Here is a 23,842-nt window from a genome sequence, read left to right as displayed (position 1 = left end):
AAATTCGATGGGTAAATAATGGTTCGTAGTTTATTTACAAAATTTGATTGCATCTTGTGTTTTCAAAATTTCTAAATAATCTTCCAACTTAATGTAAACAGTATTTATTCAGAAATATCACATGATAAATACAGATAAATATATAAAGAACTGAATGGGATTGGAAAACAAGTGTCGAATACTTTTACAAATTCCTCTCTTCAACTTAAATTCTATAGTTAATCGCTTTATTCGACTCGAAAATAGTTGAGTGCACATTTTGTATATATTGGTCTTGCAGGCTAAAAACCACTAATTCCACTTCCCATAGGCTTCTATGCTAATTTCACAATATTCAATGGCTTCTCTGGACTTTACCTTAACTTTAACCTGCAGAGGACTATATATCAGCATGATTCTACATATGTCAGCTCACAATCCTCAGAATGGCATGTGGGGTTAGCAGACTTGCAGTGCAGTACTGGTCACCGGAAGTGAAGGGTCTATAAATAGCATGGGAAATCCCAGTGTTTTCACAAGATAGGGGTATATTTAAAAATCATTATGGAGATTAGGCTTCACATCACAAGAAGCAAAATGCACCTATAAAATGTACAGAAATGTTTTTCCTTTCAGAAACTGTTTAATTTTTTTAAATAAGATGAGAACTTTTTTCACAGCACTATGAGGAACAGGGGTAATTTCTGCGTAGGACTATTTTTGCCTACGTTCCAAATGCTCATTGGTTGAATTGGTGGTCTGTAACCTAAAGTCGCCGTTTTAGAGCACATTTTAGGTTTTGTTGATTCCAAGTTTAGGACCCAGACAGCATGCCTCCGTTGGGCAAACGTTGACTGATGGTTGGGTCGTTGGCTTTTAGTTGGCGTTGGCAAGACAACGTTGGCCCAACGTTGGCCCAATGTAGTAGTCCGTAGTTATGGAAATGTTTTTCTTGATTTTTTTTTAAACCAAAATGGTTTTTACTTGACAACCAAATGATTAAACACGACATTTTGAAATTTTAAATACGTTCATATCATAAAAAGGTTCTACGTAGAAACGACTTTGGTAACAAACATGTTAAAAAGACTTAACATTATTTTTGATACATAAATGTATGTCGGTCTCAAGAAAGTAAAACTAGAAAGCAAATCAGGATGTATGAAAGGAAATATTGTGTTGCATCTAAACTGCGATACCGAGTTGGGCCAACGTTGGCCCAACGTTAAAAACCAAAATATATATATTTATTAATATAATTTTACTTCTTTCAAAAAGTATTGTTGGCTCTTTTCTTGGGTTCTGTTAACTGCATGTTTAATATTCATGCAACAAATATTCGCATTTAGTATTTAGAACTTAATAACACAAAATAATTATTATGAATAACCAAATCTAATTTATGATAACAACGGTGTACATGATTATCTCCCCCTTATGAAGCTTTGTAACTGAGACCACAATACACCTTTTCAAAACAAAAGTTGTCTGTCATTTTAAACAAATGTATACATATTTTCAATGTAAATTCATCCTAAATACAAAACATTGACAGGTATTGTCATATGTCTATTCAATGCAAAAAAAAATGCAAATTTTCAATAGTTAGTATACCAATGGTCATAGTATCTGCTAAATTTATAATAGATTTTCTTGTTTTAATCTTGTAAACTACAATCAGCTTGTCATTGATATATTCTTACTGTAAAGAATTTATATGACAAACTGATGGGAAATGGGAGCACTTACTCTGTAGGAGTGCACAGCATCAACACTCTGCGGCATGACCAGGAAATACATAATAAAATTATGTTTTAATATCTTACGGAATACAATCGTCTGGCCATAGGGTTGGGTCAACGTTGGGCTTATGTTGTGCCAACATTGGGGATTCGTTGGGTCAGTGTTGGCATTACGTTGGGCCAACATTGGGTACCCTACGTTGGGCCAACATTGGGTACCCTACGTTGGCCCAACGTAAATGACTCCGTTGAACCAACGTTGGCCCAACGTAGGAATGCTGTCTGGGGAGTAACTTACAAAATTTTATATTAACTCTTTCAAGGTTATCAGATATTAATATTCTTAAATTTCTTTTTAAACTTACTAAACTTTTGACTGGCGTGTTCAGTCTTTATCAAACCAGGGTTTTCCATTATTTCATGTATGTGCTCCTTTCTGTTACCGAGTTAATTTGTGTTACCAGTTAATTTAAGTGACATGTTGTTATAAAAGATTTACTGAATAAACAGCGTCTGTTAATTGTGTCTGGTGTAATTGTTTGATGTGTATCTAAGTTGGACAATACGCAGACACACAGGTGTACAAGAAGACATATACACATTCCAACATAGTCACAACAAACAACTATTTTATAAACCACTCTCAATACATTAACAATTTTTACAAATACAAAAAATTACATCGCAGAAAACTTTAAAATCTTTTTATGAAGTGAGCGAGGTCTTTGTACACATCAGTATGACAGAGTTTTAATAAATTAATAATTTTTGTTCGTATATTGTAAATAATAACTAAGTATATATATTTGTCTAAGTTCTAGAATTTCTCTTTTCTCACAAATGAACAGGTAATGAAATTCATCGCCTGTTACATTTCTACGTAATTGACATGTTCGTTCATCTCGTGGGATTCCTGACTATCTCCCGGTTTCAAAAGTGATCTTCAAATTTGAGCATCTGAATTTAGAAATAAACATCTGCTTGTTGTAAACGTAGCAGGTAATTTTCTAGGCAAAAAGTAGTCCCAGATTTTGAATAGAAGTCGCCACGACTTGAGTTAGACATGCTGGACTGCCAATGTTGTATAAACTGATCTTTCAATTGTACTGAAAGCATTGATTTTAACACTTTCTTTTCTAGTGGTATTTGGTCAGCCTAGATGAACGATAATCCAGTATCATCGATTTAACATGGGAAATCCACTTGAATTTGTCTAGCCCTAAAGAATGTTATGTTAACATAACTTGGTACATGATTGAGAATAGTTTTGTATTGTTGAACAGAAGGTTGTTCCAAAACATTACCATTCTATATTTAATACTAATATTTAAAGTAAATCGACCTAATTCCCCACAGATCACATAGTAGGCGTGGTATTTCGAACTCTGTAAATTTTCTTTCAAAATTATATATGAATTCTTTCTATTTCATCTGTTTTGTCGAAACCCAAAATTTCAGATGCAAATAACAGTATTGGACTTTAAGTTTAAGCTGTAAATCAATTGCTAAGCATAAAGGTTTTTTTGGCTTTGATCACACAACCTTATCTTTGCTTTGTAAAAACTTCCATTGTAACAATATAACACACTTAAGTATGAATAAGTGCCTATAATATCAATATTTTTTCTATTAAATTTGAATTTATGATTTAATATTGTTTTCTTTTTAGTGAAAACCACAACTTTTGTATTACTTGTGTTCACACTTTATTTCCAACGCTCACAGTATCTTTCAAACCATGTCAAACTCTCTTGCATATCATTTACGCTCTCTGATAATAATGCCGTATCATCAGCATAAAGAATAATAAACAATTTTACAAATATTTCTATAGACTCTTGACATACATCAGAAAAAGGTCCTAAGACTTTAAATACTGTTTTCTGTGGAAAAATTTTCCAAATCTTTCAGGGTCTACATATACATTATTTAACTATAATAAAAGTCTTATATTTCTTATATTTTCATAATTATACTTGCCAGAGATGAAGAATTATACATTAACCTGTATTCTAGTGAAAAGGATCAAAAATATATTGGCGCTATTTAAATACGAAAATCGAAAAGTAAACTGGCGCAAAAGGCCTCCTTTTTTTAGCGCAAAAGGAAAACGTCCTGTTCAGTACAATATTTTTATATAGCCTAGCTGGCCGAATGGTCTAGGACTTAGTGCAGGCGGTGTTGCCATAGATGTCACAGCAGTACGAGTTCGAGTCCCGCGGAGGGAACGACCAAAAATTTGTACCCAATGGTGTTTGCATGTTTGATGCATTTGTGCTGATTTGCTTGACACTTTTTCAAATTTTCTGTGCTATGACCATTTTTGTTTTTCATTGTCAAACACTGATGCCTGGCAAGTGTCTTGGAAACCGGATATCTGTGGAAACTGTTCTGTTAAAATTGAATACACAGTATTCATGATGTTTTGACACTTTTGATCGGTCAGGATTTTTTGTCTTTTTGTCTTAACGTCCCTACCAAAGGTATGTTTGTCTGCCTGGATTTGTTTTGCGTTGAAATCGAGTTTCCTCTTATTCATAGATAGGTCAAGTTCACCGTCTGTAATGCTTGTCCGTTTTTTTTTGTTGCTGAAAAGCATTTGGTCATTTTGGACTGACGTCTGAACATGTACATGTACGTGTTTCATTCAGAGTGTCGTCTTCCTCGATTGTCTCTAAATCACATTCTCTTTCTATTGTTTTTTTTTTCTGTTATGTACGTTATTAGTTGAAAATTGACAACGATTCTTTTTTCAATTAGTTCAAGTTCTATGCTGCTTTTTTGCTGATAGAATATGGTAGAACGTTGTTGACATGATTCTTTGGGAAATTTTGTGACACAATTGTTGTTGTTTTTTTTTTAAATATACCAAATAAGGAAAACAACCCCATCTGGAACACGGAGTGAAAAAAACTGTTTTGCGAATATGAATTTAGTGTATCTTATTTAAACATTTTCATCATTTTTATAGTCCGAATTTCCTCTGACCCTGCAACCCTCCTCTTTTTTATTTGGATATTGATATGTCGGGTTTGGGGTCAGAACGATATGCCATACATAAAGTTGGAGATTTAGCGGTACCGCCCTTCAACCGCTTGTAACGACTTTCAAGTTGAAATTGTGCATGTCACACCTACCCAGTTCGATTCCGGTATCATTTTCCTGTATGCTGATACCAAATTTGCTACAAAAATTACATTTATTTTTGAAGTTTCGATAATTTTCCACGAGAGACCCTGTTTTGTTGGCATTTTGAACCGTAATAGAGAGTAGGCGGAGCTTGTTACCTTTGGAACGGAACGGAGCAGAAACGATTTTTAAACCGGAATCTAACAGAATATTTCAAAATTCCGCTGAAAAATTAAGTGTCCGCTACCCTTCCGATATTTGACGAAAACACAAAAGTGGAGGAAAACTTTAGAATTAGAGGAAAATCTCAACTTAAGATTCATTAATGAAACATATTTCTTCATTTCCTACATGGTTTGTTCATATATGAGAAGTAGACGATGAAGTACATTTTCTTTTTTCATGCTGATCAAATAAAAAAGAGAGAGATATATTGTATGAGTTAATATTATCTACATGTCCACATTTTATTAACCTCAGTGATGAAAACAAATTGATATGGATCTTAAATTGTGAAAACTCTATTATTGTTATATCAAGTGGTGTTTAAATTATAATTTTTCTTTTTTCTTTTTGTATATGGTATTTATTATTATTTTTTTATCTATCATTAATATCTTCCCATATCTTTTTCTGCTTATATTGTAATATGTAATGTAAGAATTTTGGGTAATTTAAAGCGCAGTATATGCAAATTTGATCCTTAATTTTCATACTTGAAGCCTAGAGCACCGTCCCTTGGTGTCCTTTGTCTTGAAGCAACTCAAAAGACTTGCTTCTCTGCACTGGGCACAAGGAGGCTTCTAGTGAGTATTATGTCCACTGCACTTATTTATTTATTTTTTCTTTTCTTTCTTTCTTGTTTTAATGCATTATTATCACTATTGCAAATAGATATGCCCTTAAGTGAATATATATTTACATTCTTTATTCATATAATAATTAGATGATCATAATTATAATCTCCATTATCATAATCCAATTTTGGAAATGAAACTGAGGTTTGCCAGTATGATAACTAAACACTATGTGCTGATTACTATGATGTATTACTCATAATGCAAGTAAAAGCTAAAAAAAAACGTGACAATTATTTAGTTTGTAAACTAACTGTTGATATTATATGTTATTATATATGTTCAATCAAAACTGTTGTATGTAAAAAAATTGTATTGTAATCATGCCCTTTATGGGCCCTTAATTGGTGAATAAACAGTTCTTCTTCTTATATGTTTGTTTTGTAAGTATTTTTATTTTGTACTTTTTGTTACATTTAAGTGCTTAATATTAAAATAGCTTAATAAACGGTCTACTTTTATTCATAAAAGTCCCAGCTGTTAGGGGCTGGACTGATGCGAAATGCCATATATGACGCCTTTTTCTCCGTACAGTCTAATAAAGGACTCCATTCTTTATCATTTTCAATACTGATAGGATAGCAACTTTTTTATTACAAATTTAGTTATAAATGAAAAAAAGATTTTTTTAAAGTTTTTTTTAAGTTTTGATTTTAACTTATTATAACTTAGTTCACAATCAATTTTTCAAATTTTCAGATATTTTGGATAGGACTCTACTGTAGTTTTATGAGAATATGAAATGCACCTGTCCCAATTAACCCCCTACCCAAAATAAATCCTTGCAAAAATGTATAATTTAATAACTGAGTGTATTAAAGATCGAATACATCTTTTAAACTGCCTTACCGCATTCCGAAGGCCAGCCCCAGTTTCTCCTTTTATTTTTTAATTTACACTTCCGGGTGAACGTGTATACATAAAAGAAAACACAAAAAACTTTTAAACAATTTAACGTTGTTATTGATTTTAATATGTTGAGTTTAAAGTATTTAATTGGAATCTCTATTCTTTGTATCATAGTTGCATACTTTTATCCTAAAATATACGATTATGAAGAGGATATGAACGGGAGGCTCCACCAGGTCCTCTCGGGACTGTTAAGAGCTGAAAAGAAAATATCTAAGCCAAGTGCAAGAATTGCTGTAGGGTTTGGAGGTTGTAAAGACATGTTTGTCGATGGGTTAGCCCTTCTAGATGTGTTAAATTTTACAGCCCCAGACAAAGCACAACATACTGAAGTACTTGATACACAAGAACAATTGAGTAAAATGATGGCTTACTTTTTTCAGTACGGTGCAGCAGCAGAGTAAGAAAATAGTCTTTTAAGTTTATTTATTTAAACAGAATTATGTCTTACTTTGACGCCCAAACAATGGGACTTGCTCCCTTTATTAAAAAATGCAGCCTGACTAGTACATGTGAAGAGGAGCAATACAACTTACAAGATGTACATGTAGCTACCTGTACTGTACCAGAAAACTACATAAGTAAACATAGATATGTTGGTGATAATTCCAGGCTAAAATTAATACAAATGTATATCATTTTTCCCCCAATCCCATCCCTTCAAATTCAACTGCTGTGGTATATAATGTATGTATGTAGGTCAATCATTTTATTTTCGATAGAAGTGGAAATAAAGTTGGTTTTTCTGGCAAGTCAGAAAATTGAAAACGAGTGAAAAAAAATGAATGACAGTAGTTGGGAAGGAAATTTTGCAAGGGGCCATTCATGAAGAAAACATAAAATTTTCTTTTAGATGAAGCATTTTGTTGAGTTGGTCAAGATTAGGTCAATAAATAATTCAGCCACAAAAAAAAAACCCAAAAAACAAATTATGTGACTGTCTTACTGTGTATTTGTGATTTTACTGTTATTTTAACAATTTTACCATTCACTTAAATTCAATAGTGCTGTTTATCACACATTCTGTGCATTATCTTTGAAGTCATTTTTTAATAAGCCAGGAGGCTTACCCTACCAGTGCATCTTGTCCATGCTAGTGGAATCCGAGATGCTCATTTACTTTTTTACTTTGTATGTACATGTATTAGTTTGGTTATTTTATGTTCTTTATTATGTGTGTCTGTTTGCCATGTCGTGTATTTGTTCCCGAATTGTATTCTTTGGATTTTCGCTACAATCTTGGTTCCCTTGATTACTTTTTCTACAATTTTAAAATTCATGGAGCACATCTTTCCTTAATTCTATTAATGTCAATTGAAGGGAGACCGAGTCTACTTTTGGAATTTAAGGGGTTTAGTCCAAATATTTCTCTGGCTTAGACTTTAGTCATAATTTAATTGCTTGACTACATTGTGTACATGTACATCATCAGGTGATTTTTTATTTTAATTCTATTTTCAATGTGTTAGGCGATATGTCAACAATGGCACTTTATTCAAGCAACTGACAACTGCTGCAAAGAGTATCCCAGGTTACAGAGAAGCACTCGGTGGAAATGCCCCAGTTATGGCTCAAAGAATGGCACATGAAGGAGCTGAAGTACTATTAGCTGCAAAATTGTCAGATGATACAAGAAAATCTTTGCATTCAAATTTAAAAGGTGATATATTGCATTCATATGCACTACATATGATACAAAGGACTTTACATCATTTTTCCTGTTTCAAGTTTGATCTTCTTTGATAGAGTAAAAACTGAGTTGTATCACATTAATTTTGTTTACAGTACTGTCCAGCTATAGGAAATATAGTAAGGTTCTAAATAAATTGGTCAAATAATATATTTATCCATATGATAGCTATTCTGTAATTAGAAATAAAATTAATTGAAAAAATCTGAATTTTTGTGCAATTCTTAATAGTTCAGCGTTATCAAGCAAAATTGTTCATTTTGTATAACCTAAATTGGTATTAGCCATGCCCCCAAACTATGGAAATACTTCATTGGAGTATCCCAATACACTAAAAGCATGCATGTAAATTACAAATGGTGCAATCTATTGACAGTGGACATTTTTGATTTACATTTAAAAAATGTTGATTTTATATTATAATGACAATATATATTTTGATTTTATATTTTGTTTTCTTATGATTTTGAATGAAAACATAAGGATTGTTTTCAATTGCTGGTTAAATTATGGGATATTAAAAACTTAGATGTATGTCATTTATTTTGATTTTGGTGTATTTGAATTGTCCCATAATTGATGCTTCTGTATTTTTGTAGATATTTATAAACAATGTGAAATTGGGAAATTAAAATTAGGGTTATCATTTACACGTCACATATTTAAAATGTTTATCCAGCTGTATAATTCATGAAGTATGGTCTGCTAGACAGGAATCTGATGGAACTAAATAAGTTTTAGACTTTGTTATACTGCAAAGAAGTATGAATGTTTAAGTGCAGCACAAACTCTGCATTTTGACCATGTTTATATTGAAAATTAGGATTAGCCTAATGACTGCCAAAATTACCTATGTAATTAATGTCTCAACGCAATGAATCCTATGCTCATATCAATCATCATTTTACATTTATTATTTTTACCTTAAGAAAAATTAGGTTTAAACATGAATAAACATTTCATATCACTACAAATTAAATTTTGCAGTTCTTGGTGAAGCTTTAGAAGAAGATGACATTCATTTAATATTGGAATATAAAACTGGTGACCAGTGGGGAAAGTTTACATCCCCTAGAGCTAATAGGTAGGTCATATCGTAGTATAATCATCAGTCAAGTATAAGCAGTAACTCTTTATACAACCACATAAAAATGTGTTGTCCTATGATCTTGTGGTTGTCATCTGGTGTTCCATGACAATTTGGTCGATAGCATGAATGGATGGATCTCCATGAAATCATACCATAAGGTAAATTTGTCATTTTCATGTGTAAAATTGTCAAAAAGTGGCAAATAGTGTCCTAGCAACCCCTTTTTTCGGAGGAACCTCGACTGGCACACCTCCTTTTCAAAGTGTCTAGATTTGGCCTAGGGTCCAAAAAGCCTTAAAAAGGTACCAAAAACAAATGCTGTCATGATTTCAGGGCAATAACTTTTGTGGAAGGCTGGGAATGATTTTGGTGGTTGCAAGTAGAACATTGCTGCATGAATAAGGACTAAAAGAGAAGCCACTTTGATTCCAGACAAATTCTTATCCATGTCAAAAATTGAATTGCAGTCAAAATTTGAAGTTGTATGAAGCTTGAATGTGTCCATGCTGATTACTGTTGATTTTCTTGAATCAGTTTTCTCAATCTTGCTATATCAAGTAACATCATACCTTTTGGAAACAAATGATCCGATAAAATTAAAAAAAAAAGATAATCTGGAAATAATCAGCCCCTGTTTTCTTGTGAATCTGTTTACTATAAACCAACTAATTTTTATGAGCAATTTATTTTTTTGCAAAAATCACAGGCAAGAAAAAAATTGTAAAAATAAAATCTGGTTGAATGAGTCCTTATATTAAAAAATAGATCTGTTAGTTAGAGTGTAAGTCTTGAAAATAAAAATAACAGGGAAATTGACTTGATTACCTGTAGTATGAAAAAAGGTATTCACAAAAATAAGTTACTTCATACTTTATAGCATACATATACATAGTTAACATTCAGTATATTTCTATGGTGCATTGAAATTCTGTCGGTTCTTGTGATAATTCTACATCATTGTACTAATTTATAGGTTTATAGTCCACAGTGATAGCAGCAATCCACATTTAGAAACGGTAGAAGACTTGGAGAAGAAAATCATTGGGTTTGATCCATCTGTATTGGTGGTTGGAGGGCTACAAATGATGGACAACTTTCCCTTTAAAACAGGTGTTTATTAAGGCTTGTTCTCATTTCACCTAAGCTGTAAATTTATTTAAAAAATAATCCTGTTTTGCCTTAGTATGAAAAGAGATGAACTGAGGCAAAATACCAACAAACTATTTCATGAAAGTTTGTATATCAATGAAATAAAATATTTTATTATTTTGTTTTTGCTAAGGTAAGTATGAGTTATATGTGTTGAAATGAAATTAAGATTATAGAGTTTATATATAGGTTCTCCTTTAGTAATGAGTGGTTTAAACTATTTTTTTTTATTTGGGGGGGGGGGGGAATTTAGATTTTCAACAGGTCAGTTTCAGCAAGCATGTTTAAATCTAAATTGTACTGTATAGAGTGGTGCTATAGTTATCATTAGCATCCATCATCTGGTGTTCGTTTTACAAGAAAATTCTTCTTTCAAATCACCCAGAAGATTAAATTCAAAATTGGCCTACTGTTCCATAAATAAAAAATCAGTCATTGTGTGGTGGATATCCTATGGACTAATCATATTAGCTTTCATTGAATTCTGTTCAATACATCCTGAGGAGAAAATTGTAAAAAAAAAACTGTTAACAGACAATGGACAACTGTGATGGCAATAGCTCACATGGTTTTTGGCCAGATTTGGGTCAATCTAAAATAGGGTATGCACAATGGGAATATGTGATGAAGATTCTTTGAGAGTTTCATTAAGTTCCATTCAGTGGTGTAGGGGGAGTAAGAGATAAGAAATAAGAGATGGGTACCCATTGTCCTTATATTCATAAATGAATTTAAGTCCATGTTTTGCTATTTGAAACCTTTCAATTAATTCAGATCAAAATTTCAATTAGAAGATGCACAGTTGGAAAATGTAATAAATATTCTGTGAAAGTATCATTAAATTACATTCAGTGGTTCAGGAGTAATGAATTAGGAGGGAAGTACAGATTGAAAGACAGAAGAGTATCACTATATAATGCCCACTTTCAAGAGGGTATTAAAAACTTATTTGATGAAATTATCCTAATGATAAAGTCTACTAAATTCTCCAGTGGTGTTAGGATAGTGTTTTTTTCTGTTCTGCAAGACTAAATAATATGGCAACTTCTTATTTTCCCAGGTGAGGGATTCAGGATGTTTAGAGCCTTTAGTACCTTTATTTAATCAATATCATGAAACTGACTTATACTTTTCTCTTTCTGAATGGGAATCACAAAATGATTAATTCCATGGGGAGTTGGGTTATTGAAAGACGAGATAGATAAGTACACCTAAATGGGAGAAAAAAGGAGTTATTGTAGATTGACAAAAGTACAGGCTTGAAAAACTAACTTATCCTGGCAACCATCTTTGGAGATGCATTAAATTTTTTTACCCCTGCTTGAAAAGTGGGAGGTATATAGTGATCACAGTATCTGTTCGTTTGTCCATCCTCTGTTCTAATCCGCAACTCCTGTAAATCTGCTGATTGGAATTTGATGAAACTTTCACAGATTCTTTATTAGATGATGCTGTTGTGCACCTCCTATTTTGTTTTCCCATCTGAATGATTTTTTGGTTTCTTGCAGTAAAGTATGAATCTTGTCATTTGTCAACCAAGTTTGGACCCTCTTCTTATCTTCAACTCCTGTGAAACCATGGAATGGAATGCAAAACTTTCACAGATTCTTTATTACACGATGCCGTTGTGCACCTCCTATTTTGTTTTCCCATCTGAATGATTTTTGTGGTTTCTTACAGTAAAGTATGGAATTTGTGATTTGTCAACCAAGTTAGGACCCTCTTCTAATCTGCATCTTCTTTAAATGGAATTTGATGAAACTTTCAAAGATTCTTTATTACATGATGCCATTGTGCACCTCCTATTTTGTATTCCATCTGAATGCTTGAATCACCAGGAAAAAATAATGAGTGGAAAATGCTGTGACACCAACGTAGAATTTTAAATATGATAGTGTCTGATTTTATGACTGAATTAATAAAATGAAATATCATTCAATTTATTTGTGTTTTGTCACTAAAAAATAAATGTGTGGCTCAAGTTATCCTTTATAAGTTGGGAATGTTAATCAAGTTTCATTGTTTATATATATCTGGAAAGTAAAACTTTTTCTTGGAATCTCAGATACTCATTTTTCTGTATAAAAGTTTGGAAAACTAAATATGGTTGTATGGTTGTATGATGATAGCACGTTGACAAAAAAACTTCATAGTTTTTGTTACGGTTTGAGATGCTGCATATATGATCCATAAATTCAAAATTATGTGGCCTGTTTATCTTATTTTCAGGGGAAGCTGAAGCTAGATTAGGGAAATTGAGATCACTTTTATCCTCCTTACCCAGGAAAATTAACACACATTTTGAGATGGCCTCATTCACAGATCCAAAGCTTTTACAGAAAATTTTATCCAATGTGGTTGAGTATTCCGACTCTCTAGGGATGAATGAACAGGAGTTACCTAATCTTGTTAGTATGCTGCTGTATGGTAATGTCTCCCTTTTGTCTGATGCCTATCCAAGGGTAGCGTCAGTCTTAGATCAGATGAGAATGGTGTACAGATTACTAAAGGATACTAAAGAGAAAGATGGCAAGAGAAAGTTAACCAGACTGCATGTTCATACACTAGCTTATCAGGCTATTCTAACAACAAAAGGTGCTTCTTGGAAGAATACTATGTCAGCCACAGCTAAGGCTTCACTTACAGCTCATCGTCATGTTTGTGGGTCAAATTATATTCATGAAGAAAAATCAAAGTTGTTGATGGATGACTCATTTTCATCTAGTGTGTCATCAACATCATTTAGGATTCCAATCCATGAGAACAGACCGGTTTCATGTTGGGATGAAGACGACTACCAAATTTGTGTTGCACCAGTATTGGTGTGTACACAAGTTAGACAGACTGCAGGTGGTGGAGATAACATTTCTTCAGCAGGACTTTTGGTTCAGGTGGACTAAGAATGGGTGCATTCCAAGTTAAAAAGAATGCAAGTTGTGACAATAATATTTCAGATAGACTTCTGGTTCTCACAGTCAATCTGATTTAAAAGATAGTTTATGTTTGATTGAAAAAAATTAATATGTTCACAATTGCAATTTTAGATGCAAGAATACTTAAGAAGATATTTACTAATAACTAAAGGGATAAAGAGTACAAGATTTTGTTAGGTAAACCTAATTTTTATGCTCTATACTACGAACTGAGTACTTTATAAAATGCCCTTCAGAAGTTTTAGAATTTTAAGAGTTTTGATTTTGTACGTCTCATTTACATGATTTTTTATAATATTTTTCAATGTGGCTAAACGTCAATGAATATTAATATAAGCCTAAATTGAACCTGTCATTCAGTTAATTATATGGTAGTTGTGATTTTAAATAAATTATTAAAAAAGAAATAATAAAGTGATTTTCCAATAATATTCTAGTAGTAAGGATACGTAGCTTTAAAGCATAATAATTGTACATTGAATAATATTTTAAGTATGAAATCCATTTTATAGTATTATGGAATTTATTTTTACACCGCTTTTTTTATAGTATGCAAATCTTTCAAAGACTTTCACAACAAATGAAAAATATATGACACAAATGGTTACCAAACACTGTATAGAAGCATTTACAAAAAAATAAAAACTACCTTTTCAGGTACACTACAATTTTTTTTTTTTTGAGAGTTATTTGGAGATTGGCATAAATGTTTATGAAATTTAAGTCAATAACTTTATACAGTGTTGGAAAGTAGAAAAACATATCAAAAATTTAATTTAAGCATGATACTGTAATTCATAGAGGAACACAGGTAGTGAACATAAACTTTTGATTATTACATAGGTACAAGTATATGTCTGTTTAAATCTCCTTCTTAATTATCAGTTAACTACATGATGTACATGAAGTAGTTATTAATATAATTCTATCTAAATCAAGGGAAGATTGATTATTCCTTGAATGCCAACATCTTTTGATCTGCTGACAGTTTACCTGTAAAATATTAGTGGTGTTGGAGGAATAGGGGCAAATTGTTGTACAGACATTTGTGTATTGTTGATTAATAGCGAATTTCATTGGTTTTTTTTTTTTCATTTTTTTTTGTTATTTGTTAGTATTATTTTCTTTGTTACAACTGCATACTATATATATTTATTATTGACAAACATTTTAGTGTATTCGTTTTCCTAAATGTTTAATGTTTAATTTTAGCACTCAATTTTAAGCAGAACATTATTAAATATATGCAACCAAATATTTAAATTTGACTAATTTAAATGGTTATTTCAGGTTAAAAGTTTAAAAAAAACTACTGTAATTGTTTTAACATAATAATTTTGTTGGTATGCGAGGAATAGGTACCTTTTGAAATGTAGGCTTTCAAGCAAGACACCAAGAAACATAATTCTATTTCCTGAAGTTTTACCAACTATAACAGGTGATGAAACTTATTTTTGTTTGAAGTTGATAATATAGAGCATGTAGCAAGGTATAATATGATACCCTTTGAAATGTAGTGTGTCGATCCCCTGAAGGCTTCTGGAGGATAACTTGACAATGGATCAATAAATTGTCTGTAAACTTTGCACAGTTGTTTTAATTATAAAATAAAGGTCAAGTTCAATTTTCAGCAAAATCCAAAATGAAGTTTTGAAGTCATTTTGCAATCCACCATTTTAGCTCACCCGGCCAAAGGCCATGTGAGCTTTTGCCATCACTTGGCGTCCGTCTTTGTCGTGAACAATTTTTCAAAACTCTTCTCATCAGACACTACTTAACCAATTGGAACCAAACTTGGTATGAATGTTCCTTTGGGTATCATGCATAGAACTGATGTGGGGATTTTTGATTCATCTGAAAAAACATGACCACTATTACTAAAAATAGAACATAGGGGTCAGACAGTAGTATATCTCCAAAGCCGCTAGGCTTAGCTTAATTCTGACACGGTGGTAAATGTGTTCAGCATGATGAAATCTATCTGCAGTCAGTTTTGTTTTAATCCGTTAAACCATGTTGGAGTTATTGCCCTTTTTCAATGTTTTTTGCTATTTCTAATGTTATTTCTTTCAAAAATCTTCTCCTCTGACACTACTTGACCAATTGAAACCAAACTTAGTATGAATGTTCCTAGGAGTATCCTGTATAGAATGATGTGGGGATTCTTCATCTGTCTAAAAACATGGCACCGTTATTAAAAATAGAGCATAGGGGTCAGACAGTTGTTTTTCGCATATATCTCCAAAACTGTTTCTTTCAATAGCTGGAATGATCCTTATTATTAGGACTACCAGTCCAGTACTAAAGTCTTCAGGGATAAAAGTTGTCAGACGACTCCATGTAAGACTTATTCCCCATAAATGACAGGTTTTTTTTTTTCAGCCAATATCTTGAAAACTATGATAGATTGAAACTTTTCATTGCTAAAATGAGCCTTATGATAAGTCCTATCAAAGTCTTCTTGAGTCAAAATTGTTGGACAACTTCTTGTTTAATTTATTGCCTTTGGAAGGCAAAATTCAACAAGGTGAGCAATTTAGACTCCTGGGATCCTCTTGTTTCACTTTTATGTTAATGTGCTTAATGTTCCATTAATTCCGTATGTTTTGTCAAGGAGCAACATCTTTTATATGTTCACATTTCTTTTTAAATTAGATATGCATTGTAAGCTTAAAATTATTTACAATTCTTAACAAAATTGCTGTACTTAAGTGTTTAATCCATGTAAAATGTAATTTATTTTTATTGTTTTATATGTTTGTATGTGGTTAGACATGAATCTTCATAATCTAGTCAAAGCACTGTGATTTTTTTTTGTACCAAAAAGGATATGTCAAGCAACAAGTTGGTGCATCTGTAGTTAGTTTATCCCCTTCAAAGTTTTGTGGTAAACATGAATCGCCTTATCAGTCTGTCCACATTTCTGATTGGAACAACTCCTCTTAATTTTTTATAAAACATTATAGGAAGTTTGGGCATCATACGGAGATGTGCATGCAAAAATATATTGTATAAATTAAAGAGATCAGTTCAGTGTCAATTGCCCAATAAAGTGACACCTTGTGGTGCAATTTCAGAACAATCCAATCCTTTTCACTCAAGTTATTCATTCAGAAAAAGAAAAATACTTGTTTCTGGCCAATTATTAGCTCAACTGGCCATTGCCCATGTGAGCTATTGCCATCACTTGGCGTCCTTCGTCGTCTGCTAATAACAATTTTTCAACCTCTTCTCCTTTGAAACTTCAAGACCAAACCAAACTGAACTTAGTATAAATGTTCCTTAGGTTTAGTCAATGTCTGACATGGGTAAAAGTGTTAAGCTTGATGAGATCTATCACTGATCAAATTTTCGTTTTGATCTGTTAAGCCAAGGTAGAGTTATTACCCTTTTTGAAGTTTTTTTCCCAATTTTTAAAGCTGTCTCTACCAAAAATCGTGTCCTCTGAAACTACTAAACCAGTCAGTACCAAACTTGATATGAATGTTCCTTAGGGTCTTCTTTATAGAACTGGAGTGGAGTTATCTGTCGATTATCATGGCTGCCCTTATTAATATAGAATGTAGGGGTCAGACAGAAGTTTTTTGCATATATTTCAAAAGCTGTTAGGTTTAGCCAAATTCTGACATGGGTAAAAGTGTTCAGCATGAGATCTATCTGTGGTCAAATTTTCATTTTTAAATGTTAAGCTATGTTGGAGTAATTGCCTTTTTAGCTCACCTGGCCGAAGGCCACGTGAGCTATTGCCTTCACTTGGCATCCGTCGTCATCATTAACAATTTTTCGGAACTCTTCTCCTCTGACACTATTCAACCAGTTGTAAGCAAACTTTGTTTGAATGTTCCTTGTGGTATCCTACATAGAATTGATTTGGGGATATTTGATCTGTTGAAAAACATGGCCTCCATTACTAAAAATAGAAGATAGGGATCAGGCAGTAGTTTTTAGCATATATCTCCAAAAGCGTTAGGTTTAGCTAAATTCTGACACGGGTAAAAGTGTTCAGCATGAGATCTATCTGTGGTCAAATTTTCATTTTTAAATGTTAAGCTATGTTGGAGTAATTGCCTTTTTAGCTCACCTGGCCGAAGGCCACATGAGCTATTGCCTTCACTTGGCATCCGTCGTCATCATTAACAATTTTTCGGAACTCTTCTCCTCTGACACTATTCAACCAGTTGTAAGCAAACTTTGTTTGAATGTTCCTTGGGGTATCCTGCATAGAATTGATTTGGGGATATTTGATCTGTTGAAAAACATGGCCTCCATTACTGAAAATAGAAGATAGGGATCAGACAGTAGTTTTTAGCATATATCTCCAAAAGCGTTAGGTTTAGCTAAATTCTGACATGGGTAAGTGTTCAGCATGAGATCTATCTGTGGTCAAATTTTCATTTTTAAATGTTAAGCTATGTTAGAGTAATTGCCTTCTTAGCTCACCTGGCCGAAGGCCACGTGAGCTATTGCCTTCACTTGGCATCCGTCGTCATCATTAACAATTTTTCGGAACTCTTCTCCTCTGATACTTTTCAACCAGTTGTAAGCAAACTTTGTTTGAATGTTCCTTGGGGTATCCTGCATAGAATTGATTTGGGGATATTTGATCTGTTGAAAAACATGGCCTCCATTACTGAAAATAGAAGATAGGGATCAGACAGTAGTTTTTAGCATATATCTCCAAAAGCGTTAGGTTTAGCTAAATTCTGACATGGGTAAGTGTTCAGCATGAGATCTATCTGTGGTCAAATTTTCATTTTTAAATGTTAAGCTATGTTGGAGTAATTGCCTTCTTAGCTCACCTGGCCGAAGGCCACGTGAGCTATTGCCTTCACTTGGCATCCGTCGTCATCATTAACAATTTTTCGGAACTCTTCTCCTCTGATACTTTTCAACCAGTTGTAAGCAAACTTTGTTTGAATGTACCTTGTGGTATCCTGCATAGAATTGATTTGGGGATATTTGATCTGTTGAAAAACATGGCCTCCATTACTGAAAATAGAAGATAGGGATCAGACAGTAGTTTTTAGCATATATCTCCAAAAGCGTTAGGTTTAGCTAAATTCTGACATGGGTAAGTGTTCAGCATGAGATCTATCTGTGGTCAAATTTTCATTTTTAAATGTTAAGCTATGTTGGAGTAATTGCCTTCTTAGCTCACCTGGCCGAAGGCCACGTGAGCTATTGCCTTCACTTGGCATCCGTCGTCATCATTAACAATTTTTCGGAACTCTTCTCCTCTGATACTTTTCAACCAGTTGTAAGCAAACTTTGTTTGAATGTTCCTTGTGGTATCCTGCATAGAATTGATTTGGGGATATTTGATCTGTTGAAAAACATGGCCTCCATTACTGAAAATAGAACATAGGGATCAGTAGTTTTTAGCATATATCTCCAAAAGCGTTAGGTTTAGCTAAATTCTGACGTGGGTTAAAGTGTTCAGCATGATGAGATCTATCTGGTCAAATTTTCATTTTAATCTGTTAAGCCATGTTGGAGTTATTGCCCGTTTTTTGACATTTTTTGCTATCTTTATTGTTATTTCTTTAAAAATTTTCTCCTCTGACTCTACTTGACCAAGTGGAACCAAATTTGATATGAATGTACCTTGGGGTATAGAAATGACTTTGGGATTTTTGATCCGTTGAAAAACATGGCCGTCGTTACTAAAAATAGAACATAGGGGTCAGAGAGTAGTTTACAGCATAAATCTCCAAAACCGTTAAGTGTAGCCAAACTCTTTCAGTTGCTGAAATGATCCTTATAAGAAGTCCTTCAAAAGTCTTCAGGAATCAAAGTTGTCAGTTGACTCCTTGTAAGAGTTGTTGCCCTTGAAAGATGAAAACTGAGGTGTTCTTTTTTTTTTAGTTGTGGGCAAGTATCTTGAAAACTATATTAGAAACTTTCAATTGCTGAAATGATCCTTATGATAAGTCCTACCTACGTCTTTTCGAGTCGGACAACTTCTTGTTTAATTTATTGTTTATTGCCCTTGAAAGACAAACTTTAAACAATTTAAGTGATATATTTGGATATATGTTCAATACCGACAGGTTTAACGGAATCCTATGAATTGCTGAAATGAACCTCATTATAAGGCTTACAAAAGTCTGCATTAGGTCAAAGTTGTCAGATGACTCCTTTTGTTAAAGAGCTATTGCCCTTGAAATGTGAAAAATGATGTTTTTACAGTTTACAGCCAATATCTTGAAAATTATGATAGATAGAAACAAACTTTCAATTTGTGAAATGATCTTTATGGTAAGGCCTACAAAAGTGTGCAGATATTAAAGTTGTCGGACGACTTCATGTGTGAGTTATTGCCCTTGAATGGTGAAAAATTATATTTTTAGTAGTTTACAGTCAGTATCTTAAAAAATTTAAGCAGGTGAGCAATTCAGCCTCTTGTTCTTACTTGGCTCAAGTCACAAACCCTAAAATGAATCCCAGTCTTCCCTTTGTGATATAGTACCTTGTAATACAATTTCAGAAAGATCCGTTAACTTTTTCTTTAATTATTGTCCAAACGTACAGAAAATGCTTGTTTCATTACCCTAGTTCCCAAAAAGGTTCAAGTCTCAACCCCAAAAATCAACGTTGGCCTTCCTTTGGTGGTATGGCATATTGTAATACAATATGAGAGATCCATTCACTAATACTAAATAGCAGTTACTGTCTACACACAAGAAAAATCGTCGCACCGGACGCTGTGTGAAAGCCGGTAGACGGATGGAACGACCCATTCAGACAATTATTAGTTATGGAAGGGATTTTACACCAAAATATTCAGAAGGCCATAAAACTTACAATCTAGTCGATTTAGTTTCATCGGAAAATTGATCAGCCACAACAACAATCAATCCGATTGAACCTGTCAAAACATACAGACCACCAGAAAACTGAGTAAATTTGACTGCATGATTAATAAATGCATGACACCCTTAAAGACCTTTCTGATGACCAAGTGTTTTAACATCTAATATATAGGTGAGTAAGCTGAAATTATGGTAGTGTGAAGAATTCAGTTTCTATCTGATCAGGTTGTTGTGTGATCAAAATTTGTCAATATTCTTGCTCTGAGGCAATATATTAACCATTAATGGTGGTAAGGGAAAGTGATTCTTTACATTTATGACATACTATGAGGTGAAATGTTGCATTAAATGTTACAAATATTCAATATTGCTCCTATTAAATATCAAAATTTTCAGTAAGTAGAAGGAATAACAACTTATGGAAAATGTCCTTTACTGTTGAAGATATAGACAATTTTTAAAATATTGAAATTATAAGGGAGGTAACTGACATTTTGAATAAACGAATATGTGCAACAGGCAATTGTTTTCACCGGTAGTTCTACAAAATTTAGACGTGTTAACTGGAAAATATTTGTAAAATTAATTGTGCAGTAGAAAATAATTATTAACCAATGATTGGCTGTCCATTAAATTGTTATAGATCCAATCGGGATTCATTTTCTACTTGTCAATCATTTTTGGATAACCCTGGTCAGCTGATTGATCACCGATAATTACCTGACGTATACATGAAGGTTAATTACGACAGGATATAATTAACGAAGGTGACACTTCTTAATTGGCTTGGGGTAATTTATTAACAAGAGTGGAAATCTTAAAGGGCCATTCAGAAAATTATAAATGGGCACTAAGGGGGTACTCAATAGGGGCAGAGGCCTCAGAGGGGCGCGGGACCCCTCCATTTTGTCCTAGCTAGGAAACTGGACCGTACATCAATCGACAAGAGTGTCATAAGTGAGCTTAAACGAGATGGATTCAATTTACATCAAGCATCTCGTTCGTCAAACGTGGTGGTGGCATTGCCATTGTTTACAATGCGGACTTAAAAGTTGAGCACATTTCAAATGTAATGAAGCATACTCATTTCGAAATTCTTCAATGCATAGTAAGTGGCGAAAGTAACAAATTTTGACATTTTATGATTTACCGTCCGCCTCCATCAAGGACTAATAACTTACGGAAATCTGTAACTTTTCGATTAATGGTCAGACTTTTTAGACCAAATTTCCATTATGCCGGATGAGTTGATCATAACGGGAGACTTAAATTTTCATTCAGATGACCCAAATGACAGTGATGCTAAAAAGTTTTTACAATCGCTGGAAGATCATGGACTCACTCAGCATGTAACAGGACCCACACATCAACATGGTCACACTCTTGACGTATTGATTACTGGAGAGAACAATGCGGTCTTGGCTGGAAAACCAATTACGCATGATCCTAATCTTTTTGATCAAAATGGACATTCTACCTGCGACCACCAGGCAGTTTCAGCGAAGGTTCGTTTAAAAAAGCTTCCCAAACAAAGAGAAACAGTTGAATTTCGTAAATTCCGCAATATTTCGAAAATTGATCTCATCCTAGATGTAACCATGTCTACTGTGTTTTAAAATCTAGATGGATCCGTTGAAGATCGTGTAAATAGCTACGTTTCCGAACATCTAATAGACCCTTTTGTGGTAAGTTGGTGAGCATTCTCAATATGCACTTCCGCGAGGTAGAGCTTGGGTAGAACAAAAGAATTTTCCTCGCGGAAGTGTATATTGAGCATGCTCTACGCATGCTCATCGACTACCCCAACGTTAGCCAGCACTCCACAGTTTAGTTTAGTTATGGAAACCGGTGGTTGCTATAGTGATTAAAAATGAAGAATCTATTGTTGATAAAACGTTTTCTGAAAACAGGGGACTTTTAAAAGTATTTTGCCATGTTCTATATATTTTCAATGTTGAAGGGGCTTTTTCTCAGTGACAATTTGACTTCATTGTGAAAGTGAAAGTAAGTCAATTTTTTAACATGCTAAATTTAATAAGTGGAATACAATGTGAAATAGCTCAAAATCTAACGGCGATGCCCATATGAGGAAGGGGTTTTCGAAGGGAAAAGTTTGAACAGTTTCAGGGGATGAAATAAAAATTTAAGATATTTTGCGGGAAATTCGATATTTTTAAAACTGATTTTATGAACTTTTTTGCAAATTTTCGCATATTTTTGCATGGTTTCTATGGTAACCCTATTTGCTGTGGGTAATTTTTTTCCAGAAAATATCTACTGCATCCTGAAGGCATTGGCTTGAGCTATTTCTAGATATATAGATTTACAGATGCTTGACAATTTCTTAAAGTGATAAATGTTACAAAGCATCAGATAACAAGACCAAAATTAGACAGTTCTACAATACTGTGGAGTGCTGGCTTAGCACAAAAGGGTCACTATTGTTGATAAACACGCTCCTCTGCAGTCCAAAGTTGTGATTATCAGACCAAACACAGAATGGCACACTGATCAATTGCGTGTCGCAAAACGGGAACGTCATAAAGCAGAACGTGTGATGCGAAAAACTAAAGTACTCGACTATCCACAAAGAGATTTACCAAGAACGTTGCAAAATATCGAACCAACCACTGCATAAATGTAAGAAAGATTACTTCTTAAAAAATGCGGAAGCTAGAAGCGATCAAAAACAACTTCATAGAATCACCGACAAACGTGAAGTGATATTACCATCTTGTCAAAACGAAAAAAAGCTAGCTAATTCATTTGGTGACTTCTTTATGGGAAAGATCGAGACAATCCGTAGCAATTTGTGGTCATCAGGTGAGCGAGAGAAAATGTCGACATATTACGAGCTGATGTAAAGTTTGAAGGTGTACCACTCACAACTTTTCATTCGGCTTCTATTGATGAAATCCGTAAGATCATTCAGAAGACCAAACCGAAATCATGCGAGCTAGATCCAATGCCAACATATCTTCTAAAATCGTGTTTGGATAGCGTTGTCTATTTAACAACAGATATTGCCAATACATCTTTTACGGAGGAACGTGTTCCACAGACATTAAGGAGACCATTGTACGACCGCTCCTTAAAAAGTCCGGCTTGGATCAAGATGTGTTTAAAAATTACCGCCCTGTGTCAAACCTATCATTCCTGTCAAAGATCCTCGAAAAAGTAGTTACGGCACATCTTGAAAGTAACCTGCAGTCCAATTCACTCCTTGACAACTTGCAATCAGCTTTCCGTACTGGCCATTCTACGGAGACAGCTCCTTTACGAGTTTACCATGACATTACCTCTGCACTAGACAAAAACTCGTGTGCGGTTTTAGTTATGCTGGACTTGTCGGCTGCGTTTGACGTAATTGACCACAAAATACTAAATACAAAATACCTATGTACTACCAAAAACACATTGAACCTAGACATATGCATTGTAAGTGCATTTTTTCTGTGTATTATGATTAATAGTAGTCAAAATAAAGCTGAAAATGTGTACTTTAAAATCATATATGCAATTAAATACAAAAGTGTATGAATATTGTTTACA

General features: G+C 33.5%; 1 protein-coding gene across 1 annotated transcript; it reads left to right on the top strand.

The window, feature by feature from the left end:
• The first annotated feature begins 6,594 nt into the window (after positions 1–6,594).
• On the top strand, positions 6,595–16,276 carry LOC148624243 (ADP-dependent glucokinase-like). Its single transcript, XM_088566843.1, has 5 exons — positions 6,595–7,016; positions 8,086–8,276; positions 9,294–9,390; positions 10,370–10,506; positions 12,775–16,276. The coding sequence occupies exons 1-5, from the start codon at positions 6,682–6,684 to the stop codon at positions 13,443–13,445; spliced, it is 1,431 nt and encodes a 476-aa protein (XP_088422969.1). The 5' UTR covers positions 6,595–6,681; the 3' UTR covers positions 13,446–16,276.
• The last annotated feature ends 7,566 nt before the right edge of the window (positions 16,277–23,842 follow it).

This window comes from Perna viridis, chromosome 2 (assembly GCF_037379345.1).
Source record: "Perna viridis isolate PV_CMFRI_1.1 ecotype Kerala chromosome 2, ASM3737934v1, whole genome shotgun sequence".
NCBI lineage: Eukaryota > Metazoa > Mollusca > Bivalvia > Mytilida > Mytilidae > Perna > Perna viridis.
The sequence above is the reverse complement of the archived record's forward strand: the minus strand, read 5'-3'. Positions and strand labels throughout refer to the sequence as shown.